This window comes from Balaenoptera musculus, chromosome 8, assembly GCF_009873245.2.
Source record: "Balaenoptera musculus isolate JJ_BM4_2016_0621 chromosome 8, mBalMus1.pri.v3, whole genome shotgun sequence".
NCBI classification, from domain to species: domain Eukaryota; kingdom Metazoa; phylum Chordata; class Mammalia; order Artiodactyla; family Balaenopteridae; genus Balaenoptera; species Balaenoptera musculus.
This window is the reverse complement of record NC_045792.1, coordinates 59,094,858-59,118,697: the sequence shown is the minus strand read 5'-3', so window position 1 is coordinate 59,118,697 and position 23,840 is coordinate 59,094,858. Positions and strand designations below refer to the sequence as shown.

The window sequence follows — 23,840 nt, the reverse complement described above, 5'->3', positions numbered from 1 at the left end:
AAATTACATCTTTGCTGACAAGAAAATGAGATCCAGTCCACCCCGTTCCCACACAGTGACATCCGGAGAGCTTGAAGGTGCCCAAAGCAGGGGCAGTACAGGAACCAGCTATTCACAAGGTATTTGTTCCTTTCTGACTTCCACACATTTTCTGGCACCACCTCTGTGCCTCGGATGCAGTCCCTGCCTTCATAAGCTCACAGTTGGACGTGGGAGACCAGGGCCCTTTGGGAGCACAGAGGCAGGGCCCCTAACCCAGCAGGGTGGAGAGGCCAGAGAAGGCTTCCTGGAGGAGCGAACAGGAGCAGTCCAGGTGTACATGGGAAGCATTTGAGTAATATCAGCAAGTACCATGGCCAAGTACTTTTCTCCCCAATCACCCCCCCTCCAAACTACTTTAATCTTCTATCTCCAAGTGAGTGGTTACCTGTCCTGCAGTCCCCCCACCTCTATTCACCGTCTTACTCCTAGACCCCTGGGTGAGGCCCAGTCCCTGCATTTTCCTCTTCCTGCTAGCAAGCCTGGCAGCTGCCAGAGAAGATCCCAGAGTTCCCTACAGATGGAGTTACCACAGATCTTGGCCACACTTAAAGCATACATGTGGCTGACATCCTCATGTTGGGCAGAGGTGACGGCAGAGCTGTTCAGTGGCTGATGGATTAGAGGAGTCCTGGACTCTCTGGAAAGGCTTCTCCAACAAGGAACCAGAGCAGCAGTAGAAGGGACCAGACTGCAGAAAGGGGGCCCTGACCCACGGCTGCAGGGAAAACAGAGGCACAGAGATTTAGGGGCAACGTGAGATACACAAAGAAACAAGATGAAAAGAAATGAGCAGAGTGAGCTGACTGATATACAACATGCAATGGGAGACAAAGATGAGGAGAAAGAATTTAGGGAGGAAGGTAGAGATGAGACCAAGGAGAGCCCCAGTTCCCCTTCCAGGGGTCATTAGGTCTATCCCCCAGTCTCCTACTGACACAACTGAGGCACTGCAGGGTGGGATGAAAAGGGGTAGAGATCTGAGTGGGATCTGGTGAGGCTGATCTTTGCTCCTCTGGTCAAACACTGGTGGGAGAGTTGCTGGTGCACTGGGATGGGGAATGGGGAGGGGTGCGGGAATCCTAAACTTTCCCAGTGCTTGAAATTACATTATCAGACCTCAAAGAAGCCGAGTTGGCGTCTGGAGACCTGGCTGGTCTTGACTCTGCCACTCACTCACTCTCACCTGGAGCAAGTCACTTCTGTCTCTGAGTCTCACTTTACTGTATAATGAGGGTAATACTCCCTGTCCCACCTCCTTCCAGTCGATTATTGTGCAGTAAGGGTAAAATGAGATGGTGTCTGAGGAGGTGGGGGCCAGCCTGGTATGGTGGTTCCAAGTTCAGCTCTAGGACCAGGCTGTTTGGACCGAACACTTTTCTAGTTTTGTGTGTGGGGCTGGTTGCTTCATCTCTCTGTGCCTTCCTTCTCTCATCTGTGGAACAGGGGTGATGACATTACCTGCATCATTGCATCATGGTGAGGATTCATGGAACCCTGAGTGGTACTGTGTCATGGAGAAGGGTGGGAACAAAAAGGAGGCTGGGGCTCCTTCCTATCCGCTGTTCTCAGAGCCCTGAGGGAGGAGGCGGGACCCGAGGCGTAGGGGTGGCTGTGATTTCTTCCCTGAGAATGGCCTGTTCCCACCTAGAGAAGTGGTGGCTGAGGCAGGACCTGGCACAGCAGGTGTTCAAGGGAAGAGAAGAGTCATAGCCAAAGGGAACCTGGGGACCATCTAGTCCGATATGCTTACTATGCAGATAGGGAAACTGAGGCCCAGAGAGGGATGTTTGGTCACAGAGAGAGTTAGGGCAGAGCCTGGGCTAGAGCCCAGGTCTCCAGCAGCCAAGACCTGACCTTGACCTTGGGAGGTGGTCTGAGAGAGCTCTGAAGGCAGGAACAGCGCGCTCTGCAGCAGAAGGAGGAGAAGGCCCAGGGGGACTTTGTGGAGCGGCCCTTCCCTCCGTCGCTTCAGTGCAGGCTGGAGCTCTCGGGGGTCTGGTCAGTGGGCTCCTGGGAAGGCGGGGACGGCCCCAGGCTGGGGGGGCAGGTGTGTCGGCTCGGCAGCCATCTCCCACATATACATCCAGTGGGGAAGGTTAGCAACCCCCCACAGGTGTCTGCTTAAGGGAGTCTACTTTTTTTGATTAGAAGGGGGTTGTTTTTATTTTATGGGGGATATCCATCCAGGAGAGGGGCCCAGACCCAGGATAGCCAGCTCAGCCCCAAACGGAGCCCCACAGAGGCCTGCAGCCCTCACCTGAGTTATCCAGACGGCAGGGCCCTGACTTGCACTGCTTGTCTGTAGGGAAGAAACAGTAAAGAATCAAAGGCTCAGTAGCTCTAAGTATGGAAAGGGACTCCAGAGCCCCGTGGTCCATCCCTGACTTGCTCTAGGAGAAGCTGGTGTGTTTTCTCCTAATTCTGCTTCCTTACAGTGGGACCTCCCTTGCCTGGGTTTGACTTGACCCGTGAATAGCAGGGCCAGAAAGGCGCCAGCCCTTGAAGCCAGGGTCATCTGGGCACTCCTCCTGCTCCCTTGGCCTGTAACTTTGCCTCCATGCCACACCCGCCTCTCCCTCTCCCATGTCTTGTCCCAGCCAAGGAGGGGCTAGTTTATGTTTTTTGTGTGTCTCCCTCACCTTCCATCAACTTGTGCACACTCGTGAAGCTGTCCAGGGTGGTAACTGAAGCCGCGCTGGACCTTATCCCACTTTAGATGTGGTCCACGGTTCCAGCCAACAGCCTGCCTCTAACTATTGATATGAAAAGTGGGCCTCACAGGCCCCTGGGCATCCCTCAACTAGGACCAGCAGCCCACAGCCCCTTCAGAGATTAAGGACCTGGGCCCATCGTCATGATTACTCCTGTGGATGGTCCAGGGAGGATGGACAGGAAAGCATCTGAGACCTGCCAGAGCCCAGACTGGAATTTAGGGGTTTGGCACCTGACGGCTGGCTCACCACCTCACCCCACACCCGCCAGTGCACATGACTTCTGTTCAGTCAAATAAACGTGCTCTTCTCAGAAAACTGGGGTGGGCCGCTTACTCACTTCTGGCAGCGGCTTCCAGCTGGGAGGAAAGCCTGACACCACATCTGTTTGGCCCTGAGATGGCCAAAGACACCTGCGTTGGTCAGGAAACCCTCTTCAGCCTCCCCGCAGGCAAGTGGCCAGCTCTGGCTTAGACACCTCCAGGGTGGAGAAGCAAGTGTACTACTTAAGAAGGTTATGTCTCTCCTTGGACGGAAGGGGTGGAGGGGTTGGGGGACAGGACTCGGTCCTTCTCACTGTTTTTAATATCTCTGTATGTATCCTCTGAAAACGGGTCGGGCAAGGCCACCTTCCGCCCAGCTGCTGGCTGGCACGTGCCCTGCTCACCTTTGATGTACTCGCAGTTGTATGTGCTGCGCTTGCCCAGGGCCCGGAGGTAGATGCGGGCGGGGCCCTGGGCTGGTCTGCTGGCATTGATCACCTGGAAGGTCTCGAAGGGAGGGATCAGCACCTCCTCCTCCCCAGGGAAGAAGGAGTAGCCCTTGATAGGGGCCCCGAGGCAGGTCCAGATGCCAAAGAAGGTGTCTTCCCCAAACTGCTGGGCTGCAACATTCTGCAGGGATGCAGAGGCAAAGCCCCCCAGCCTGACGGTGGCCCCGGGCCCTGCTGGCCGGAAGCGCAGGCCCTGCACCCCTCGGAACACCTGGCGGCACTGGGGTGGACGCTGGCCCCTGCCCAGCAGCTGTAGGGCCTCGGTCAGCAGAAAGTGGAGGGTCTTGAAGGAGAAGTGGTGGAGGTAGTGGGCCCGGGAGCGGCCAGCCTCGCGCACGGCCACGTTGAATTCTTTGTGCAGGGGGCTGTTAGCTGTGTAGGCCAGGAGGGCCACCCCATGCTCTTCTCGGAAGCCCGTGGGCGGGGGCAGACGGGTAGGGCTGAGGCCCCACTTGAGCCCCCAGGCCTGGCGCTCCTGCCACTGGCTGCTTGCCTGAGCCCAGACATCGGCGTACACTTTGTTGGCCTGGAACTCCGTGCGGTTGAGATCCGGGAGAGCCGCCGCCATGGCTGCGGCACAGCCAGCATACTGGTCGTCAAAGGAGGCCAGGGCCATGTCCAGGGGCATTTCTCGAGAGAAGAGGTCTCGTCGTGTGATGGGGTGGCTCTGGGCCTGAGGCAGGGGGAGCAGCAAGGACTGAGAGGTTAGGCCCTAGGAGAACGGGAACCCTGTTACCCAGCTTCCCCCTCCACTGAGCTGAGAAAGAGTAAGGGCCCCAAACACACCTGGAGGGGAAGGGGATTGGGAACTACTAGCTACAGATCCCCGAGACCAGGCTCTGGGGCGGTCCCCTCAGGGTGAGCGATCTCCAAGCGAAGCATCCGGCAGAGTTCAGAAGCCAGCAGCTGGGGGATGGGGTCAGCGGAGGATGACTGTACCTGAAGTGCTTCCATGAGGCCCATGGACACGAGCAGCAGAGACATCATGGCAGGGGTCTGCATGTTGGAGGTGACCCTGGGCAAGTTACTCTTTGGGTCTCAGTTTCCTCGTCTGGAAAATGGGAATCTGCACAGTTTAATAAATTGTGATGAATTGACACCTAGTCTGGGCCCCTTCCGGTGCTTGACACAGAGTCACAACATAGAAACGGAGGCTCAGAAGAGAGAGGGGACCCTTCTTGCCAGAAGGAACATGGGAGACTTCCTGGAGGAGGTGACATGTGAACAGGGTCTTGTGGGACAAATAGAATAAGGCTTCAGTCAGTGGAGGTAGGAGAGAAAAGATTGGAGTTGAGGGTGGGAAAGGAGTTTGGGACAGCAGGAATGGGAAGAGCAGAGGTATTAGAGGTAGGAACTCTCAGGATGTAAAGATGAAAGACGTTCTGGCTAGTGTGGCAGTTGCAGTGTTGGAAAGCCTGGGGCCAGTCCTGAAGGAGCTTGACTGCCACAGTGAGAGGTCCAGGCTTCCCCTCAGGGGGACATGAGGCTGGAACAGGGCAGATCCAGGAGTAGTCAGCTGGTGGGGCCACAGCAGGACTCCAGGGTCAGGCTTAGAGCAGGGCTTGGGGATCCAGAGGGTCCTCCTCTGTCCCTGCAATCCTGCTGCCAACTGAACCCTCACCCTAAGCCCTCGGCTGATGCCAGGCAGGGACCCCCAGGTGGTGCGGGAAGAGGGGCTGGGTGGGGGAGAGTACAGAGGGTACTGCTTCCCCCAGGGAAGCCTCCTGCATCCTCTGGGTGGGCACGCTGAGGGCCCAAAGTGGCTCCAAGAAGGTGTCCCAGCTTTGGGTCAAGATTGGAACAGACAGTTTCTAAGTTGGTGCTGCTGCTTTTTTTGTTTATTTTATTACCAAGTAATGCATGCTTATTGTGTACGAATGAATCACAAAGCCCAAGTCCCCCTTTTCTTGCTTTCCCTCCATGTCCCCCTTCTCACTGTTACCCTTGCCTGCTGTTTCCGTTGTAATGGTACCCTTCAAGACGTTTTTCGATGCACACACAATGTATTTAAATATACATACGCACATAGTTTTCTGTATACAGCCTATTTTGGGGTTTTTTATTGTCACTATTTTCAAAAAGAAAAAGGAAGTGTGCTTACACATACGTGTTCTACAACCTTTTCCCAGTTAACAATGTATCATGGACTTCCATGTCACACATGCATATCTACCTTGTTCATTATGGTGGCAGCATGGAATGTCATATATAGTTAATCCATAATTTATTTAACCATTTCCTTATTGAGGGACACTTAGGGTTTTTTCCTAATTTTTTGTTATTACACATGATATTGCAGTGAACATCCATGTATATAAATCCTTGTCCTCTTGTCTGCATATTTTTATAGGAAAGATATCAAGAAGGTGATATTTAAAGGATCTGAATAGTGTTCATTTAGATAGCCACTGCGCCACTACCAGGTTGCCATCCAAAAGGTCCCACTTCACCCTCCCACCAACAATGGACAAAAGTGCCCTTTTCTCCATGTCTTTGCCAACACTGGGCATTATTAATCTCTTTTAATTTTCATTTAACTGGTGGTACAAATGGTATCTAGTTTTTAATTTACGTCTCTGGTCACTTAACAGGATCAATCATAACTTTAATTTTTTTTTTTTGGCTGCGATGCGTGGCAGGCGGCCTCTCAGTTCCCAGCCTGGGATCGAACCTGGGCCCTCAGCAGTGAAAGCTGGAGTCCTAACCACTGGATTGCCAGGAAATCCCCATAACTTTAATTTTTAATTTTTTAAAGTTTTAACTTAATAAAAGGTAGTACATTTTCATTATTCAAAATTTATAGTCCACGAAGCATGCAGTGAAACGTCTTTCTCTCACTGATCCCCCAACCCCAACCTGCTCTCCCCAGAGCTAACCAATGTTCCCATTTCCTGTATATCCTTCCAGAGATACTCTAGACGCATACCAGCAACTTCTCAGGTATTTCTCTTTTCCTTCTTTTATACAGACTGTAATACAGTTAGTGGTTTTTTATCTTTGGAAATCTGATGAAAGCTGAAACTGCTCCTCAGAAAATGGATATATGCGCCTTCACACAGACGTTACACAAATTTCAGGGTGGTTATGCATCTGCCCCAGTCTCACTCAGGTTAAGCATCCCTGCTCCTGAATCTCCTCTGGCTTCTGGTGGGGCCTAAGTTTTGATAGTTCAGTGACCCTAAGACGCTGGGATGTTATGTGGCTATAATTTTGTGAGTCTCCAAATCTAAGATCCTCTGATTGCCAGTATACAGTTTAAATTGAGGTGTGAGTTTCTCTGGGCAGTGGAGTTAACAGCCAGCAGAGTTTATCAAATTCAACATGTCCCAAACTGAACTTATCTTCCCTCCCTCAAAACCTGCTTACTCATTTATTCAGAAAATTCTTGAGCATCTGTAATGTGTCAGGCACCGAGGATAAAATTATGAACAGAAACAACAAAACCCACATCCCTGCTTCTTTAAGCTCTTTTAAGGTGGAGATGGAGTGAGGAATTTCAAGTAGCATGTTACAAGAACCCAAAGAGCCTAATGGAAACACATTTGTACAAGGAGTGGGTTTAAGTGAGGGGCTGACCAGAGGAGATTCGGAGTAGGTAGAATTTAAAATGGCATCACAGTGGGGTGTAAACCTGAGATACCGCTCCCTAATTCCAGGATAGAATGCTAATGGGCAGAGAATGCAGCAGCAAAAAACTACTTGAACTCTTGTGGTCTCTTGGAATCCACCAAAAAAGCCTGAGCTTCTATAATCTTCTCTTTGTGGAGAAACTAGTCCATGGGTTCAAGTGGGGCTTTCCTCACTCTGTACCCCCATGAGGGGAATACATGACCCCAAACTGGTGCTCTAATGCCCTGGCCATTGTGATTGGCTCAAGGATGGACACATAACCCAAGTAAGACTACTCAGAGTCTTTCCTGAGATTTGATAGATGGGTGCTGTGTAAAAGAGAGTGTGCCAGACACTGTTGATTCCCCAACCCCTATCTCCTCAGCTCATCTTCAAGTTCAACACAGGTGCAATGGATAGTTCTCAAGCATCTGACAGCTTCCCACCCTTAGTGTTCTGTATATTTCTGTGTCCAAGGCTTTCTCCATCACCCTGGGAGCTTGCTCAGGGCAACCCCAAAGTGCAGGAGATTTAATGTTCCCAAGGACAGCTGTCACCCAGTAAGGGTAGTCAGATTCTCTATTCCACAGAGGGTCCCCAATGGGACATAGTTGACCGCAGTGGTCGCACAATTTTTGCGGGGGAGCTTTTCTCTCTTCTTCAACTCACTTTGCCACTCCTTCACTGGTACTTCCTGGGATCACCTTTCAAATAAGCTGACTACACCCAATCCTTGTCTCGGGGTTGGCTTTTGGGGGAACCCAAACCAAGAGAGAAGGTCTTCTCTTTGGGTCATAAGCCATCAGAACATGGCCCAGAACTGTTCCTTCAGCCTGGACCCAGTGGAGCAGACCTGGGCCCAGCCCACAATAGGGAGGTGCCCAGCTGAGGCAGACTGACAGCCTGAAGCAGAGCTGCCCATCCAAGCTCACTTTAGGCAATCTACAGCTAACGTGAAGACCCAGGAGTATGAGAATAAATGCATGCCACTGAGATTTTGTGGCACACAACAAAATGGTCATGCAGTGAAAACATGAGGCCAACTATATCTCTCACTGTATCTCCACTATCCTGTTTCTGTCCCCGTCTCTGCCCTGCAGAAACACAGCAATAAAAGGTACCAGAGGCTTGTGATAGGGCAGGAGAACTGTGAAGTCAGACATTGAATCATGTGGCCAGACTAAGGTATTGGCAGTGAGGGTGGACCCAGCATTACTAGGTAGAATTTACTAGACTTGGTGTCTGATGGGATTTAGGGGATGAGACGGGGGAAATCAAGGCTCACAACTCTGGTTCCCATGCTCTAGGTTGGAAATACAGAGGAGAAGCAGAGGAAACTTTAAAAGCTCATCCCAGCACATAGTAGGTGCTCAATTAAAAAAAATGTATTGAATAAATGATCAGGTTAGGAGGGGAACTGGTGAGTTCAGTTTGGCACATGTGGACTCTCTAGGGGCAGATGTCCTAGATGGAGCAGAATGGACAATAAAAGACATTTGAGAGTCATAGGTGTATTGAGGTCAGGAAAGAGGTAAGGTCCCCAGGGAAAGAGGCAGGGAGGGCTGAGGAAAAAAGCAGCTTGAAGCCAAGACACAGGCAGAGCAAGACACTTCCTTGGGTTTCTAGGGACTGTTCACTTCTGGCCTTTGGGTCCCGTTAGATACCCTGGGATCCTTGTGATTAATTCCTCTTAGGGCTTCATCCAGCTCAGGGTGGTTCCCGTGAACTTGCCAGAAGAGTCTCGCGTAATCTACCATCCTTATTATTCATCCAGTCACCCAAGATGGTTACTTAGGTTTCCATTCATTCAGCCATTCATCAAACACTAAATTAGTTGCCAACTAACGCTGGGCACAGTATGGGTCCATCCTCGATGCTCCTTCCCTTTCCCCATCCCCACATGCCCTGCCATGGCTCCGGTCAGCCCCTGCCTTCTCCCTGATCTCCCTACCTCCGCTGTCACCCCTGCTAATCCACACTGCTGCTGCTCCACGGAGTAGGGAGAAAAATGTTTCTAAAGCACAGCTGGTCATGTTCCTTACCTGCTTGAAAACCCTCTGTGGCAAACCTGACTGGAAGAAATATCTCAAAATGCAGAGATGACAATTATGAGGCAAGGGATGAGAAGACATCCAGAAAGGAAAAAAAAACAACAAGAGATCAAAACAAAACTTACCTCCTTACCCTCAGGACAGAGTCCAGCCTCCAGGCACTGGCATCTGAAGCACTCTGTGACCTTGCCCGCCATAACCTCTTCAGCCTCGTGCCCCACCACCCCTGCTTGACTTCTACAGTACAGAACAAAGTTCCAGGTGAGGCGCTGCTGCTTCCCTCCATGTGTTGGGGATGCCCTTCTCCTGCTACCCACTCTTCAAGGCTTCGCTCAGGAGCCACCTCCTCCAGGAAGCCCTCTGACTCCTCTGGCTTCCTAAATCACCCTGTGCTTTCGCCTGTCACTGTCCTAATCGTACTGTGCTGCCCTTCAGTGTCTGCCTCCCCCCTGGCCTGTGAATTCCCTGAGGGCAGGGACCAGGTATGACCCATTCTGTGTCCCCAGAGCTCAGCCCAAGGCCAGGCACAAGTGAGCCCTCCTGGAATGTTTGCTGCAAGTCTGAGAGGCTTTCTGGGTGCAGCTAGCAATGTAGAGCACTGCAGAACAGGTGCAGTGATGACTTAGTGACCAGTTTTGCAGGGAATGGTGTGGAGGCCAAAGTGGTGGGGAGGGCCTGAGAGGCCAGGAAGTGGAGGCACTGGGCAACCCCTTTTCCTATCCCAGCTGCCCTTCTGTCCTTCCTCTCATCCTGCTCAGGGCACTTCTCGTCAGTTTCCCCTCATCCAGACCCATGATGAACATTCCCTACTGGGGATGTGACTCCAAATCCCTCCCCAGAAATCCCCAAATTTCCCAATGGCCTCAAACCTCCCTAGGTATCCCAGACCTCTCCATCAGAGGTGCAATGGTCTGAATATTTGTGTCTCCCCAAAATTCATATGTTGAAACCCTAATGCCTGATGTGATGGTATTAGAACGGGGGGCCTTTGGGAGATAATTAGTTCATTAGTTCATGAACCCTCATGACTGGGATTGCTGTTCTTATAAAAGAGACCCCACGGACTTCCCTAGCACCTTCTACTATGTGAGAACACAGTGGGAAGGTACTGGCTATGAACCAGGAAAAGGGCCCTCATCCGACCTGGCTGGCACGCTGATCTCAGACTTTCAGCCTCCAGAACTATGAGAAATGTTTGTTTGTTTTTGATAAGTTACCAGTCTGTGGTATTTTGTTATAGCAGTCTGAACAGACTAAGATATAAGGTTCCCTGAAACTCTTCCTAATGATTCCTGTAACTCTACCATTAATACCTCATATTTCCCCTTTAAAAAAACCGCTTTTCATGCCCAGTGCCCAGGAACAGGTGGTGTGCCCCTTACCTAGACTTTCTCCGGGATAGGGAAGCTGGTATTGGTCTCCAGCGATGGCCACCAGGGGAGGGGGAGGGCAGATTTCTCTTTTATACCGTCTGTCCCCCACCCCTTGTACCTCTCCCACACAGCTGCTCAGAAATGTGACACTCCCCTGTCTATTTCTGGACTAGCCTCTGCCCAGTCCGCTCTGGGCCAGAGCACGTCCCATGAAAAGGGAACCCCTGAAGCTAGAGGGAAATCAAGGATCCAGGCTAGAACAACTGCCTCCCCACTGGGTTTGGTCCTGCATTCAGCACCCCTGGCCTCAGGGAGTATCTCCTTATTGTTCCTTTCATGTGAGCATGGAGACTCACCTAAGGTGCAAGGCGAGATTCCCAAAAAGCCTGGGTCCCAACTCTAGCACTCATTGGCCATGTGATCTTGGAGGACTTTCTGCGTCACTCAAGACCACTGTTCAAGGACTAGATTTGACTCCATCTCTTGGGGTCTTTCTTGGGGTTCCAGATCTCGGGATGGGAGAAGCAATTCCCCAAAGCCAGAGGATAGAGAGAAGACAAAGCCATGATACCGGAGGTTCAGGCTGCCAGAAAGCTCTTCCCAGAGCTGCTGATTCCTCAGCTGGCCCCTTCTCCCATTACCTCCCAGTGGGCATCTAAGACTCAGAGCCAGGTTATTTATAGGCAAGCCCAGGGAGATGAGGGGAAAGGCTAGTGTTGATAAACATGGGGTCACCTGAGTCTGAGAGGTCAGGGGAGAGAGGGTCTAGGGAGGGGCGGGGCTGGACCCTGAGGATGTGAGAGAGCTCTGCATCTGGGCCAGGCTTGCTGAAGGGAAGGGGCATAAAGAGAAGGGAGTGGGGTGGGGGCCGCTAAGATGCTGGACGTGACCAACGTGTTCGCCATATGCAAATTGTATGCAAATGAACGAGTGCACAAGTGGTGACCTCTCGGCTGTCTGGACCCTCTTGGTCTCTTCGGCCTAACAGTTGTCTGGAGCCCGGGCCGTGGCGGTCAGGGGCTGCCCGAGCGAGAGACCACGTCTCATAATTCCCCTCCTCTAGCACTGGTTTTGCTCGGAGAAAAGGGCCCTGGAGAAAGACCTCGCAGTCCTTGGGAAGAAGAGTTAAGTACGGCCCTCAGCCCCGCCCCCGAACCCCAGTGTTTGTCGTTGGGGAAGAGAGATGTCGGGTTACCGCCAGTGGGTCTATAATTAGCCGCGGGACTTCGTTGATCCGCGGGACTCCGGGGACAGGGGGCAGCGCGGCGCCCCCGCAGACTTCAGTCCCCGCCGCCCGGAACATTCAGTGCTCCTTCCCGCTCTCCGCCTCCGCCACCTCCAGGTGGGTCCCCGGCCCCCAGTCCCCTCCCTTCTCCAAGCGGAGCCAAATTACCGCTCTCCCTTTATCATTCCCGAAGAGAAGGCGCTGAGCACCCGGGCAGCTGGGAGGTGGGGGAGCTGAGACTGGGGTTGTGCTGGGGTGGAGGCGGGGATGGGGTGGGGGGGTGGAGGATAAAATCCAAGCCCCGCCCACACACTTAGGGCTGCTCTGGGCACCGCCCGCGCCCCGCCGGGCCAAGTCCTAGACCAGGGACCCCTCACACCGTAGAAGAAACTCTCCAACTCTCTGTCCCCCAGCCCATCGAAGCCAAGACTCCACCGTCGCTGGTCCCACCCTCATCGGGATCTCATTCTCCACGTCTCCCAGAGGAATAATGTTGGTGGCTCTGTTGATCGCCCTTAGCTGCCTTGGCATCCACACCCTCAGCGGCATGCGCATTTACGCCCCCTGGCAGGTAACTGGGGGGAACCATTTGCTGCCACAAAGGGAACAGTTGGGGTGGACCCGGGGCTTGACTCCTCAAAGAGCCTTCGCAGGGACGCTGCTCTAGGATGCCATTCCTCTTAATCCTCTTCCTCTCAGGAACCTCCATCCCTATAGGGAGCCCCAACTTCCCATTCCATCTCCCAGAACCCGACCTCCACCCACCGGTCCTGCTGTGATCCTCCTTCCTTCTATGGTCCTCCCTTGGGATTGCCTGCATCTTTCTCCTCTCACTTCCCATCTCCCACCACAGGCCCAGCCTAACAAACTCCTTTGGGCTACCTGTGTACTGCCCTCCCGCAGCCCCTCCCAGACCAGGGCTTGACCTCCTCCCAATCCCCACCCCCAGGTTTGAGGATGAGGGCTTCTAGAGCAGGAGAGGACTCAGAGTCTCAGAGCTGACAGTGACTTGCTGTGGTGTCTAGCACCTGTGTGAGGGGGAAAGAGTCTGAGGATGGGGATGGGGTCAGGTAATTGGAGACTGGCCGTACGTTTGTATGTCACCTGCATACTGAGTCTTAGAGCCAGAACGGTGCTTGGAAGTCTTCCAGCCCCACATCCCACTGAGTGCAGGAACCTCTCTAATGATAAATGACCCCTCTTAGCTAGTACACAAGTGAGGATCTATATGCTATCCTTACAATAACCCTGTGAGGTTGGAAGTATCCTCAGTTTATAGGTGGAGAACCTGAGGTCCAGAAAAGTTAAGAGACTCACCCAAGATCTCATAGCCTGTAGGTGGTGAAGCCAGGATTTGAACCCATGTCTGTCTGGCTCCAGTGCCTGTTATTTAAGCCCTTGAGCTCTTGCCAAATTTCACACCCCAGATATTTGGGCATAGAAATGAGATTCTGTGTTTCTGAACTGATCTGCCACCAGGATCTCTGCCCAGTACCCTGAGCTTACACCCTTTTCTGTGTGGCTCCTCTCTTCCTTACCTCTATAGGCCCAGAATGTTTCCATCCAGAACCTGAGCCTGGCTCCATACACCTTCGATGATGCCTATGTGGGCTGCTCAGAGGAGATGGAGGAGAAGGCAGTCCATCTGCTAGCGGAGGAGATGGCTAACCATACCAGGCTGCGGGAGTCCTGGGAGACAGCCCAGAAGGCCTGGGAGCAAAGGTGGCCAGGGCTCAGCCTGCCTCCTGGCTTCAAAACCCAGCACGGAATCGCCGTCATGGTCTACACCAACTCATCCAACCCTTTATACCGGGAGCTGAACCAGGCTGTGCGGACAGGCGGTGACTCCAGGGAGTTCTACATGCAGCACTTCCCCTTCAAGGCCCTGCATTTCTACCTGACCCGGGCCCTGCAGCTGCTGCGGGGCAGTAGGGACTGCAGCAGGGAACCTGGGCAGGTGGTGTTCCGAGGCATGGGCGCCATTCGATTTGAACCCAAGGAGCTGGGGGGCTCTGTCCGCTTAGGCCAGTTTGCCTCCAGCTCCCCGGATGAGGCAGTGGCCCGCAGATTTGGTAATGCCACCTTCTTCTCTGTAAGGACTTGCTTTGGGGTCCCGATCCAGGCCCTGTCTGTCTTTCCCAAGGAGCGTGAGGTGCTGATCCCCCCGCATGAAGTCTTCTTGGTCACCAGTTTCTCCCAGGATGGAGCCCGGAACCTGGTGACTCTCTCCAGCAATAATCAGATGTGCAGCCACTTTAACTGCGCCTATCTGGGTGGTGAGCCATGCATGAGGGAAGCAGGACTGGCAGGATGTCCCTGGTTTATTTCAGTCCCCAGGGCCTTCAGGAGGCCCACGTGATTAATGGGGAAGTTGAGGGCTAGAAGTTAGCTGGAGTTATTTTTCTCTGTGACTCAGGTTTTGCCAGCTCAGAGAAGGCCCTATAAGTGTTTTCTGGATCTGTGAATATTCTCAGATGATTCTATAAAGGTCCTTGAAAGTTTCCTTCTGCTGTACAGTCTAAAAGACCAAAAGAACCTGGTTAAGGGGGGCAATAAGCAGAGGAAAGTGACAGGAGTGCTGCTTCAGATCTCAGGAGGCCCTGGGCGTAATAGTGTAACACATGCACTATTCCCAAGTGCTGAGGCAGGGACAGAGTGGGGCCAGGATGGTAGCAGGGATGGAAAGGCAATCTGGGAAGATCTCCTGGAAGAAGAAGGAGGAAGGGAAGTCAGAAGTTTGTATTTAGCACAAGGGAAAGCTAGATTGAGACTGGGAATGGCCGTGCCAGGGCCTGGTGAGAAGGGAAGTTTGGGGTGTGAGGGTCTGTCCGCATGGAGGCCTCACTGTGCTGTCTGTTGCAGCGAAGAAGAGGCCGAGCTGTGAGTCTGTGCCAAGTGAGTCACCCTCCTGCCCCTCCCTCAGCTGCTTTGACTCCCCCTGGCCCTGCTGACCCTTCACCACCTTTTCTTCTCTCTCCAGCAGGAGGACAGGCCGACTCACTCTCCAAGGGGGCCTTCTCTCTGCTCTCCTGGAAGACCCTGCCCTTGGCCTCTTAGGGGTTCCAGCTCTTAGGAGCTGGGCTCTGAAAGTTCAGTGCCTGCCACGTAGGAGCCCTGGGAAATGATGACATCCGTATGAAGATGGGAGGCTTTGAAGAGCCTGGAGAAGCCAGAGCATGGTTTCGGACCCAGACCTTGCAGCCATCTCCCCGGCCAGGATGTTGGAGGACCTGAGGCCATGGTAGGGTGGAGGGATCCCCGCTATGTGGTAGGGACTCCAGGGGACAAGCAAGGGTAGTGCTGTGACAGCCACTGGATTAAACAGTGTTGCAGTGTGGTGACCTCAAATTTCATGATTGGTTTGTTCCATGAGACTAGACCGTCTGCCCTGCTCTGGCCATATGGGACTCAGGGACTGAGAGGCTAAAAAGAATGACTTTTTGATCACTTTTAGACATGGTATCAGTGCAGACCCTTGTCACACACTGTAACCTGCAAACCCAGATGCTTTAATAGACAGAGGTTCCTCACAACAGCCCTGAAGGCAGGAAGGGGGACAGATGGCTTCCTAGGCCATTTGTCAGATGAGGAATGCAGAGCCAAGGAAGGAAGCAACTTGCTGAAGGTCAGAGAGGTAGTGCTGAAACCAGGACCCTTACCTCCTAGTCCAGAACCCTTTCCACCAAACATTGAAGGAACTCAAAGTAGGATCCTAAGCCCCAGATATCTGGGACCCAAGAGCAAGCCATTTCTCTCTTCCCTGCTCCCACAAGGGTTCATTTTGGGCTTGGGGATCTCAAAACATCAAGAGACAGAGATTCTCACACACTCTGGAGGCATCTGACATCCAGAACAGAGGCTTTATTGAGGCAAGGAAAGCAGCACGGGCTCCTACTGAGCCCCACCCTCACCCATCTAGGCTGTTCTACTCAGCAACAGAAGACGGGACCCTCCCACTGCATCAGGACCCCTCCTTGGTTCCCAGGTCTTCCTCCTGGGGCACGTCCCCAGCCCCCTCTAATTCTTGCTCCCTGTGCCCTAGCACGTGAGCTGGGGAGGAGGGGCCAGACTCTCCAGATACTGGAGTCCTGGCCCTGCCTGCGTCCTGAAGCCCAGTTTCTGAAGACACCTGGGTCCCCACAATCCCTGGCACTGTCACCTCTGGGGTCTCAGGGATGGGAGGGCCCAGGTTCTGGAAGCTGTTGCACACTTGGGTGATGGAGCAACAGAGGATGCTGGCACCGTCCGGTGGCTGGCGCAGCCTTCCCTTCACCAGAGTCCGCTGCACACCGGCTACCTCACTTTGCAGTCGAGATACTGTCTTGGTCAGCTCTGTCAGTCTGTTGCCCAGGTCTTGGGGAAGGGTGGGGCGTGGCAGTAGTGATGGGGAGGTAACTCAGAAGATGAGCCTGCCCTGGACCACTTCTACCCTCAGCACAACCCCAGGGGACATTTATGCCGGGGGTCCTAGGCAGGAGAACTGGAGGAAGTGAGGGACTGGCTTATGGCATGTGGGTCAGGTGGGCAGGCCGAGTCAGGCGCAGATGCATCAGCAGGGCTGGGGTGGTGGTGAGTTTAGAAGATACCAAGAAGGAAAGTCTTATGGACCAGAGAAGGGGTCAGGAGTCATAAGGATGGGAAATTTGCTAATGGGTAGAGATTTGTACATCTGCCCCCTCTGCCTTCTTCCCCATCTACATCTGTCCAGCTCATAACCACCCTCAGAGCCCAGTTCTGATTCCACCTCCTCTTTCTCCAGCTTCTGGTACTCTATCCTTCTACCTTCCCACGAGCCTCTCAAAATGATAGACTCTTTCTCTTCTTTGGGCTCCCACTGCAATTTGTGTCTCTTTTTCTAAGCACTTTCTGCCTAGTGAGATGGTTTCTCTTCCTCACCAGACTGAAAGCTTCCTATGTGTCCCTGCTGGGAACAGAGGGGACATAGGAATGAACCCTGGTTGAATGATGAATAAGGTGAATGAGTGAATGGGTAAGGGAGTGAATGAGAGAATAACTGAACACAAGAATGAAGGCGGGAATGAAGGATTAAATCAAGTGAGTGTAATAAATGTCTAAACAGATACAAGGGTAACTGAGTGCAAGGGCCCACACAATCTGGGCAGGTTGTGGCTTCCAAGGGTGGGTTGGAGGGGGGCCACATAGAGAACTGCAGGCTGGTTGGAGGGGTGTGAGGCTGGGTGTTCCAGCTGAGCAAGGGACAGGAATGGGGAAGGCCTGGAGGGGAGCAACTAACCTTTCCAACGGGTCTCCTCAAACTCCCGCCGCACAGTCTCTATGTAGCGCCGTACCAGAGCCTTGATGACATGAAGCCAGTAGGATCCACGCTCTTCCTCCCCAGGCCCTGCCCCTGCCCCAGGATTGGCCTGGGATGGGAAGACAGGAGGGCGAGAGTCTTCACCCCCAGCTTTTCTCTAGTCACTGCATCCTCCCCCAGGCAATAAAGGTGGAGGCAAAGTCTGTGCAGACTTTTCTATCCCTGAAGGCCACACATCTAGACCCTCATGCAGACCTGGAAGGTAGTCTGGATGGAGGCCAGAAGGGGTGGAATGGCTGAGTGCAAGAGAACCAGGGTGGGAGGTGGGTGAGGGTTAGGAGGAGAAGCAGAGTGTGGGTGGAGAGAAATGCTGAGCAAGGCAGAGTTGAGCTGTCTCCTGCCACCAACCCAACCTTGGTTTTCTTGAGTTGAGTTAGTGCAGGTTAACCCTGTCCTTCAAATTCCGCAGAGGGGAGACTAGGGGATGTGGGGAGGCATCTCCTTGGACCAGCTCATGCATATGAGATGGAAATCATCATGCAAATTAGAATGATTAGTTCTGGGTCCAGTTTTAGGCCTCAGGACAGTACCAGGAGGGCAAGTCGGGCATCTGGGGCAGATAAAGGAGAGAGAGAGCAGAGGTGAAGTAGGCAAAGTGCTGGACTCAGAAGACAGGCTCAAATCCCAGCTCGGTCACTTGGCCACTGTGTGCCTCGAGCAAGCTACTCAACTTCTTCAGGCTGAAGATCTCCAGATTTAAAGTGGAGATGGTGATAACGCCTACTTCCCAGGCTGGTACTTCCCTGGCATGGAGTAGAGGATCTCTAAATGCTTAGGAAATAGTTATTTTTATTTATCTGTATTTATTTAGCTCTCTAAATATTTTATGGTTAGCCTATTTACTTTTTTTTTTTTTTTTTCTTCTATTTTTTGGCCTCACCGTGTGGCCTGCGGGATCTTACTTCCCTGGCCAGGGATCAAAACGACGTCCTCTGCAGTGGAAGTGCAGAGTCTTAACCACTGGACCACCAGGGAAGTCCCTAGCCTATTTACTTTTATAATGTAAAAAAGCAAAGCCTTTTCTTAAATATTTTAAGAGGAGAGACAGGATTGACAGAGATGGTACAGCAGAAGCATGAGAGAGAATGATGGGTCCTTTCAGCTGCAGAGTATATAAAGCATGTTTCTTGTATGAAATAAGGAATAAGAGCTTTGGAAAAGCCATTTCCTAAGGTGCAGGGTAGGTGGGAGGAGACACCTGATGGGGTCACCAAAGAGCAGGCTAGTGAGGTGGGGGGCAGCTGGAGGAGGGGTGGGACCTCATTGGGGGTTCAGTGGAGGGTGGGGGAGACCCCCAGCTGGCTGGTATAGTGGGATCCATCAGGACTCAGTGACTCCCAGCGCAGGCCCAGAGAATTGAATACAACTTCAGGTGAAGATGCTGAGTTGCACCCTAGAGGGGAAGCAGCCCTGACATGGGGTCTGCAAATATACAACACCTGGCAGCCTGGACAGGGCCAGGAAGTGGTCAGGGGGAAAGGGTGATAATTCCAGAATGTGGAGTTTGAGATCCATTAGGGTGTAAGAGGTACCATGCAGGATAGCCTGGAGCCAGGATGGTGGGAACTGGGAACATTTGGCATTTAGTTTCTTGTAAATGTCATGTTTTCTCCATGCTTTTGCACATGCTATTTCCTGTGCCTAGAACTCCCTTCTCCACCGTACCTGCCCATCAACCTCCTGTTTATCCTTCAGGATTCTACTCTGCCCTCAAGGTCTCTGGGAAGCTCCCTGACTCCTGAGGCTGGGTCTGGGGCCTCTCCTCTCTGCTCCAATAGCCCCCTGTGCTTCTTTCTATCATAAGTTTGTCATCATGCACAATTACAGTCCATTTCCTTCTGATGCTCTAGACTGTCAGCACCTCAAAGGACCACCGTTCTGCATATCTTTATTTCCAGAATTGGTGTGCTTTGATAAGTGTTTGTTAAACAAACTGTTGACCAATCAGATAAGGGAAGGTCTTCCTCACCTGGGGATCCAGGGGCCTCAGAGCTTCAGAGTTGGCCTGTGGCCTCGCAGAGCTGACCTGGAGGCCCTGTCTTAGAGAGACCCTCAGGTAACATGTTTTAAGGGGAACAGATAGGACCCCCTACAGACCTGGCAGTAACGCTATCTGAATTAGTAGGGGGTCCCATGCCAAGCCAGACTGAGTTAGGGAGCAGATAATGAGAGGTAAGTTAGTGCCTTGGAGGCCTGCCCTCCTCTCTCAGGCCTCAGCCACCTTCTAATTTCCAGTTTGTGGGGCATTCTTCCCTTGGCTTAACACGTTACTTTGAAAAACGTTCAACGATATCTTGACCCTGTTTAGGGCAAAAAGTGTTGCCTAAAGCTTATGGGGTATTGGCGGCTTGGGAGGAGGGTGGCATGAACTTCTGTTCGAGCTGGGTGACACAGGATTGGAAATTTAGGAAATGGCCAGAGCCAGGAAGAGGGAAAGGCAAGCCATACGAGAGAGCAGGAATTGGGAGCAGGCTTTCTGGGAGACATACCAGGAAAGACAGACAAGCCAGGGGTGTTCAGACAAATGGATGGTATAGGCAATACAGCTGAAGACCCGGTGTGAGGAAGACCCACAGCAGGCAGAGGAGATACTCACAAAGGTGGGGGTTGGGGGAGAGTCTGGCTTCTTGGTTTTACAGCAGGAGCAGCAACAGCAAATGAAAAGGAAAATTCTCCTGAGAAATTGAGATGGAGGGAAGGGGTTAGTTAGAGGACAGGGTCTAGGCTAATGGGGCAGGAGCTGGGGTAGGGGTGCTGAGTGCTGGGGGGTTGGGAGTGAGAGCTCTGAGGTTATCACCTGAGAAGATAGAAGGTAGCCTTGGGGGAGGGCAGGATGTTGAAGGGCACGGGCAGCGTCAGGCCTTCTCGGAAGTAGGACAGGTAGAGCTTGGAGCAAGCAAACTTCCACTCCATGTCAGCAGTGTCCTGGGGCCCAGGAGGCAGGGGCTCTACAAGGACCACTTTGGTGCCTAGCCCTCCTGCCCACTCAGTCTGCCCCATTTCCCCCCAGCCCTCATGTCTCTTCTTCTCCAACCTCTTTCTTCTCCCCATTCTTATCTGCACCTCCACCTATCACCCACATTTCCCCTGCCTGTACACCCCTTCCCCTCTTCCTCCCCACCATCTTTCATGCTTCTGACATCCAGTTCCGTCCAGCCTATTCTCCAGCCACAAACCCTAATCCATCCATCTCCTTCCCTCTCCCTTCTCACGTTCCCACCTACGTTTCCACAACACATCCTTCCTCCCCAGCATAAGGTGGAAAGAGCACTAGACTTGTATCTGGAGAAAATAATAACATCATTAAGACCGTCAATCTACAGATGAGGAAAATGAGGCCTAGAGAGGAAAACTTGTCCCCAGTCACAAAACAAGGCAGTAGTGGAGGCAGAGCAGGAACCCAAATGTCTCCACTCCTTGCATCCTATTCCTCTCCATTCCTTTCTCTCTTCTTCCCTCTGGCCTGAGCCACCCTCAGTTCACGCACAATCTTCTGGAAGGAGTTGGCGATCATGGCAGTGAGCATGTTGAGCAGCACAATGACCGTGACGATGGTAAAGATACCATAGAGGGCCTGGCCCACAAATTCCGGCGCCAGAAACTGGGGCATGTCAACCACACTGTGCTCCTCCATGCCAAACATGGTCCAGAACAGAAACTGGAAGGTCTCGTTGAAACTGGCATGGGGGGGCTGAAGAGTAAGATGTGAGGGGTGGGAGATGAGCCAGAACGCCACCCAGACCCACTCCTCCTCACCCTCAGGACCCAGGCAAAGGCGCTGTGCTTCCACGAAGCCCGTTGGACCACTTGTCATTTCTGATCTCCCGCCAGAATTTACTGAGCATATAGCAGTGCCAGGAACAGGTGCTAAGGATACAGCCGTGAACAAGATAAGCCCAGTCCGTGTCTTCAAGGACGGTATGTTCTGGGTGGGGATCGGGGGCGAGATGGACACTAACTCTACAAACATTCCTAAATTGTGGCAAGTGCTATGACGCAGCAGCACAGGATGTTATGGCCTAGTCTGGGAGCTGGGGAGAACTTGCTTGAAAAACATTCAGGCTGAGCTCTGAAGGTTGTGGGAATCAACCAGGGGGAAGGGAAGGAGATGTGAAGTGTGCCCAAGGTAGCGGAGTCTGGGGGGGCATTTGAGGAACTGAGAGACGGCCAGCATAGCTCGTCTCAGAGGGCAAAGGAGAAAGAGGCTCATGAGAGGGAAGCAGGGACCAACCAGGTCATGCAGGGCCCTGTAGGATAAAAACAAAGATCCTCACTATGGCCTAGGAGCCTTAGGAAGCTATGAAGAATTCTAAGCAGAGGGGTGACCCCTGAATTACTTTTGATAAGATCACACTGGCTGCTGTGAGGAGAGTGGAAGAGAAGCAGATGAGAGAGTGGGGGCACGGAGACCAGTCAAGAAGCTGTTGCCATGGTCTGGGTGAGAGAGGATGGTGGTTGGACCACAGAAGCAGCCACCCATGCTGCTCCAGTTCAAGCCTAGATGACTGCAACAGTCTCCACAGCGGGTCTCTGGCCCCAGTCCCTCTCTCGTCCTTCCATCCTCCACACTGCACTGAAGGTGTTCTTTCTAAATGCTGATCTGATGTGCTGTACTTCTGCTTGTCAAACTTTAAATGCTCCTAACTACTCTCAGTCCAAATGCCCACCATGCAATGTACCTGAGGTTTTTAGCAAAAATACTTTTGACTTAATTAGCTGTCTCCCATAAATGAGCAGGAGGGCTCAGCCTGCCTGTGCTACTGTGGAATGACACCAGGACCCATGAAGCAGGCTGGAAGGACTAGTTCCTGTCCCTGGCACTAAGATTCATGATTTAAACTGTGTCAGCAGACTTCCTCAATATCTTGAAGCCAGGATGTGAACAAGGATTCTTGGTAAGAGGATTGGTCTGAATAAAGCCTCCATTTACTTTGGAACCATGAGAAAGACTTGACCAACATCCACAGGCCCAACCATGGGTCCTTCAGGTTCAACAATAAAACCATCATGTAGTTGCACTCAGGAAGAATTCATGATTGAACGATTGCTTGGGAGGCCATCCGGAGCTCCCTGGTCTGCTGGGCAAGCCAGGCTTCTCAGCAGGACCTTCATGAGCTCTATGACCTGGCCCCTCTACCCTCTCCAGCCTCTCCTCTCAAAATCCCCTCCATGCACCAACCATGGAGGAAGTCTTGCTATTCTCCAAACATACCTCCTTGCCTTGGTATGTGCCCCCTTCTGCCCAGAATGCCCTGTACCTTCTCGGAAGTTCACAACCTTTGTAGGTGGAGTCCAGAGTTCCCTTCTCTATCAAGTCTTCCCTGATCATCAAGACAGAGGAAGGGGCTTTCCCTTCTGGTTACCCTCAACATAAGCCCTCCTTCCTCACAGCACTCATCGTCTCAAACTGAGCTTATTTGTGCACGTGGCTATCTTCTCCAGGAGACTGGGTTTGGTTCACTTCTGTCTGTGCTTCCAGTGCCAGGGACAGGACCTACTACAAAGAAGGTGTCATAAATGGTGTGAACTCAAACAGCAATGAATGAATGACTAAGAAAGTGAATGAATTTAAAAAGTGAGTAAATGAATGAATGAACAATGAATGAGTGAGTGAATGAACAAGGAATTAGTTATTGGCCATATTTAGGGAGAATTGAGTATCAAAAAGAATAATGGGGCTTCCCTGGCGGTGCAGTGGTTAAGAATCCGCCTGCCAACGCAGGGGACACGGGTTCGAACCCTGGCCTGGGAAGATCCCACATGCCGCGGAGCAACTAAGCCCATGCGCCACAACTACTGAGCCTGTGTTCTAGAGCCCGCGAGCCACGACTACTGAGCCCGCGAGCCACAACTACTGAAGCCCGCATGCCTAGAGCCCGTGCTCTGCAACAAGAGAAGCCACGGCAATGAGAGGTCCGCACACTGCAACGAAGAGTAGCCCCCAGTCACCGCAACTGGGGAAAGTTCACGCACAGCAATGAAGACCCAACACAGCCAAATATAAAAACAAATAAATTAATTAATTTCAAAAAAAGAATAATGACTGTAATGGATTATTATATTTTTTAAAAATCTTTGAATCCATAGTGATATTCAAAAAGAGTGGAGAAGGAAGCACTTCTTTATGGAAGAATGCCAACAAAGAAATGTACAGGGAATGACAGCAATAGAAAATCAGCATCCTGAAGCCACTGTTATAGTAACTGATGCAGGTAAAAATCATCTGTAGAGGGACTTCCCTGGTGGCGCAGTGGTTAAGAGTCTGTCTGCCAGTGCAGGGCACATGGGTTCGATTCCTGGTCCAGGAAGATCCCACATGCCGCAGAGCAACTAAGCCTGTGAGCCACAACTACTGAAGCCCGCGTGCCTAGAGCCTGAGCCCTGCAACAAGAGAAGCCACTGCAATGAGAAGCCTGCGCGCCACAATGAAGACCCAACGCATGCAAAAATTAATTAATTAATTAAACAAAAATCACCTGTGGATGCTAAATCCACTCAGAGCAAAGTTGAAAGAAAGTGGTCTAGTCACAGAGTCTCAACATCTCTCTTCGTTACCACAAGGGTATCTCCTTTTCAATGGAGAGGTTTGCTAGACCAATGGGCCTCACCAATGGGCTAAACTGACGTCGTGAGCCTCCTGATGGGATATGATGGAAAGTACACATCATCAATTAGGTTGCGTTCTTGCCAAAATTGCTTAAGTTGAATCTGATCATGAGGAA

The 23,840-nt window shown here is 52.1% G+C and overlaps 3 protein-coding genes across 8 annotated transcripts in view; 1 reads left to right on the top strand and 2 right to left on the bottom strand.

Annotated features, from left to right (window-relative positions):
- Positions 1 to 634: 634 nt before the first annotated feature.
- On the bottom strand, positions 635 to 10,620 carry ART1 (ADP-ribosyltransferase 1). Of its 4 annotated transcripts, none has more exons than XM_036862592.1 (6): positions 10,568 to 10,620; positions 9,311 to 9,422; positions 4,465 to 4,591; positions 3,421 to 4,198; positions 2,300 to 2,341; positions 635 to 757 (listed from the first exon to the last, which is right to left on the bottom strand). In XM_036862592.1, the coding sequence occupies exons 3-6, from the start codon at positions 4,525 to 4,527 to the stop codon at positions 660 to 662; spliced, it is 981 nt and encodes a 326-aa protein (XP_036718487.1). In that variant the 5' UTR covers positions 4,528 to 4,591; positions 9,311 to 9,422; positions 10,568 to 10,620; the 3' UTR covers positions 635 to 659. The 4 variants fall into 4 exon arrangements, with proteins under 4 accessions (XP_036718487.1, XP_036718488.1, XP_036718489.1 ...); XM_036862593.1 differs by having other exon boundaries at positions 4,465 to 4,576; XM_036862594.1 differs by lacking the exon at positions 9,311 to 9,422 and having other exon boundaries at positions 10,568 to 10,590.
- A 1,465-nt stretch (positions 10,621 to 12,085) lies between these two features.
- ART5 (ADP-ribosyltransferase 5) lies at positions 12,086 to 15,131 on the top strand. Of its 3 annotated transcripts, none has more exons than XM_036859280.1 (4): positions 12,087 to 12,354; positions 13,330 to 14,059; positions 14,646 to 14,678; positions 14,767 to 15,131. In XM_036859280.1, the coding sequence occupies exons 1-4, from the start codon at positions 12,274 to 12,276 to the stop codon at positions 14,838 to 14,840; spliced, it is 918 nt and encodes a 305-aa protein (XP_036715175.1). In that variant the 5' UTR covers positions 12,087 to 12,273; the 3' UTR covers positions 14,841 to 15,131. The 3 variants fall into 3 exon arrangements, with proteins under 3 accessions (XP_036715176.1, XP_036715175.1, XP_036715174.1); XM_036859279.1 differs by having other exon boundaries at positions 12,088 to 12,354; positions 14,764 to 15,131; XM_036859281.1 differs by lacking the exon at positions 14,646 to 14,678 and having other exon boundaries at positions 12,086 to 12,354; positions 14,764 to 15,131.
- A 613-nt stretch (positions 15,132 to 15,744) lies between these two features.
- Positions 15,745 to 23,840, bottom strand: part of LOC118898773 (short transient receptor potential channel 2) — a 38,070-nt gene continuing 29,974 nt past the window's right edge. Inside the window, 5 exon segments of the mRNA XM_036859270.1 lie at positions 15,745 to 16,136; positions 17,038 to 17,167; positions 19,715 to 19,793; positions 19,916 to 20,043; positions 20,606 to 20,795. Of these exon segments, the coding sequence (XP_036715165.1) occupies positions 15,745 to 16,136; positions 17,038 to 17,167; positions 19,715 to 19,793; positions 19,916 to 20,043; positions 20,606 to 20,795 (919 nt within the window).

Bases quoted from the DNA above. Each gene is read 5' to 3' on its own strand.
- ART1 (XM_036862592.1), bottom strand. From the start codon at position 4,527: ATGCAGACCCCTGCCATGATGTCTCTGCTGCTCGTGTCCATGGGCCTC. The intron at 2,342-3,420 runs GTGAGCAGGGCA...TCTTCCCTACAG, and splicing joins CAACTGCGAGTACATCAAAG to ACAAGCAGTGCAAGTCAGGG. The intron at 758-2,299 runs GTGAGGGCTGCA...TTTTCCCTGCAG, and splicing joins CTGCCGTCTGGATAACTCAG to CCGTGGGTCAGGGCCCCCTT.
- ART5 (XM_036859279.1), top strand. From the start codon at position 12,274: ATGTTGGTGGCTCTGTTGATCGCCCTTAGCTGCCTTGGCATCCACACC. The intron at 14,060-14,645 runs GTGAGCCATGCA...TGTCTGTTGCAG, and splicing joins TAACTGCGCCTATCTGGGTG to CGAAGAAGAGGCCGAGCTGT. The intron at 14,679-14,763 runs GTGAGTCACCCT...TTCTCTCTCCAG, and splicing joins GAGCTGTGAGTCTGTGCCAA to CAGGAGGACAGGCCGACTCA.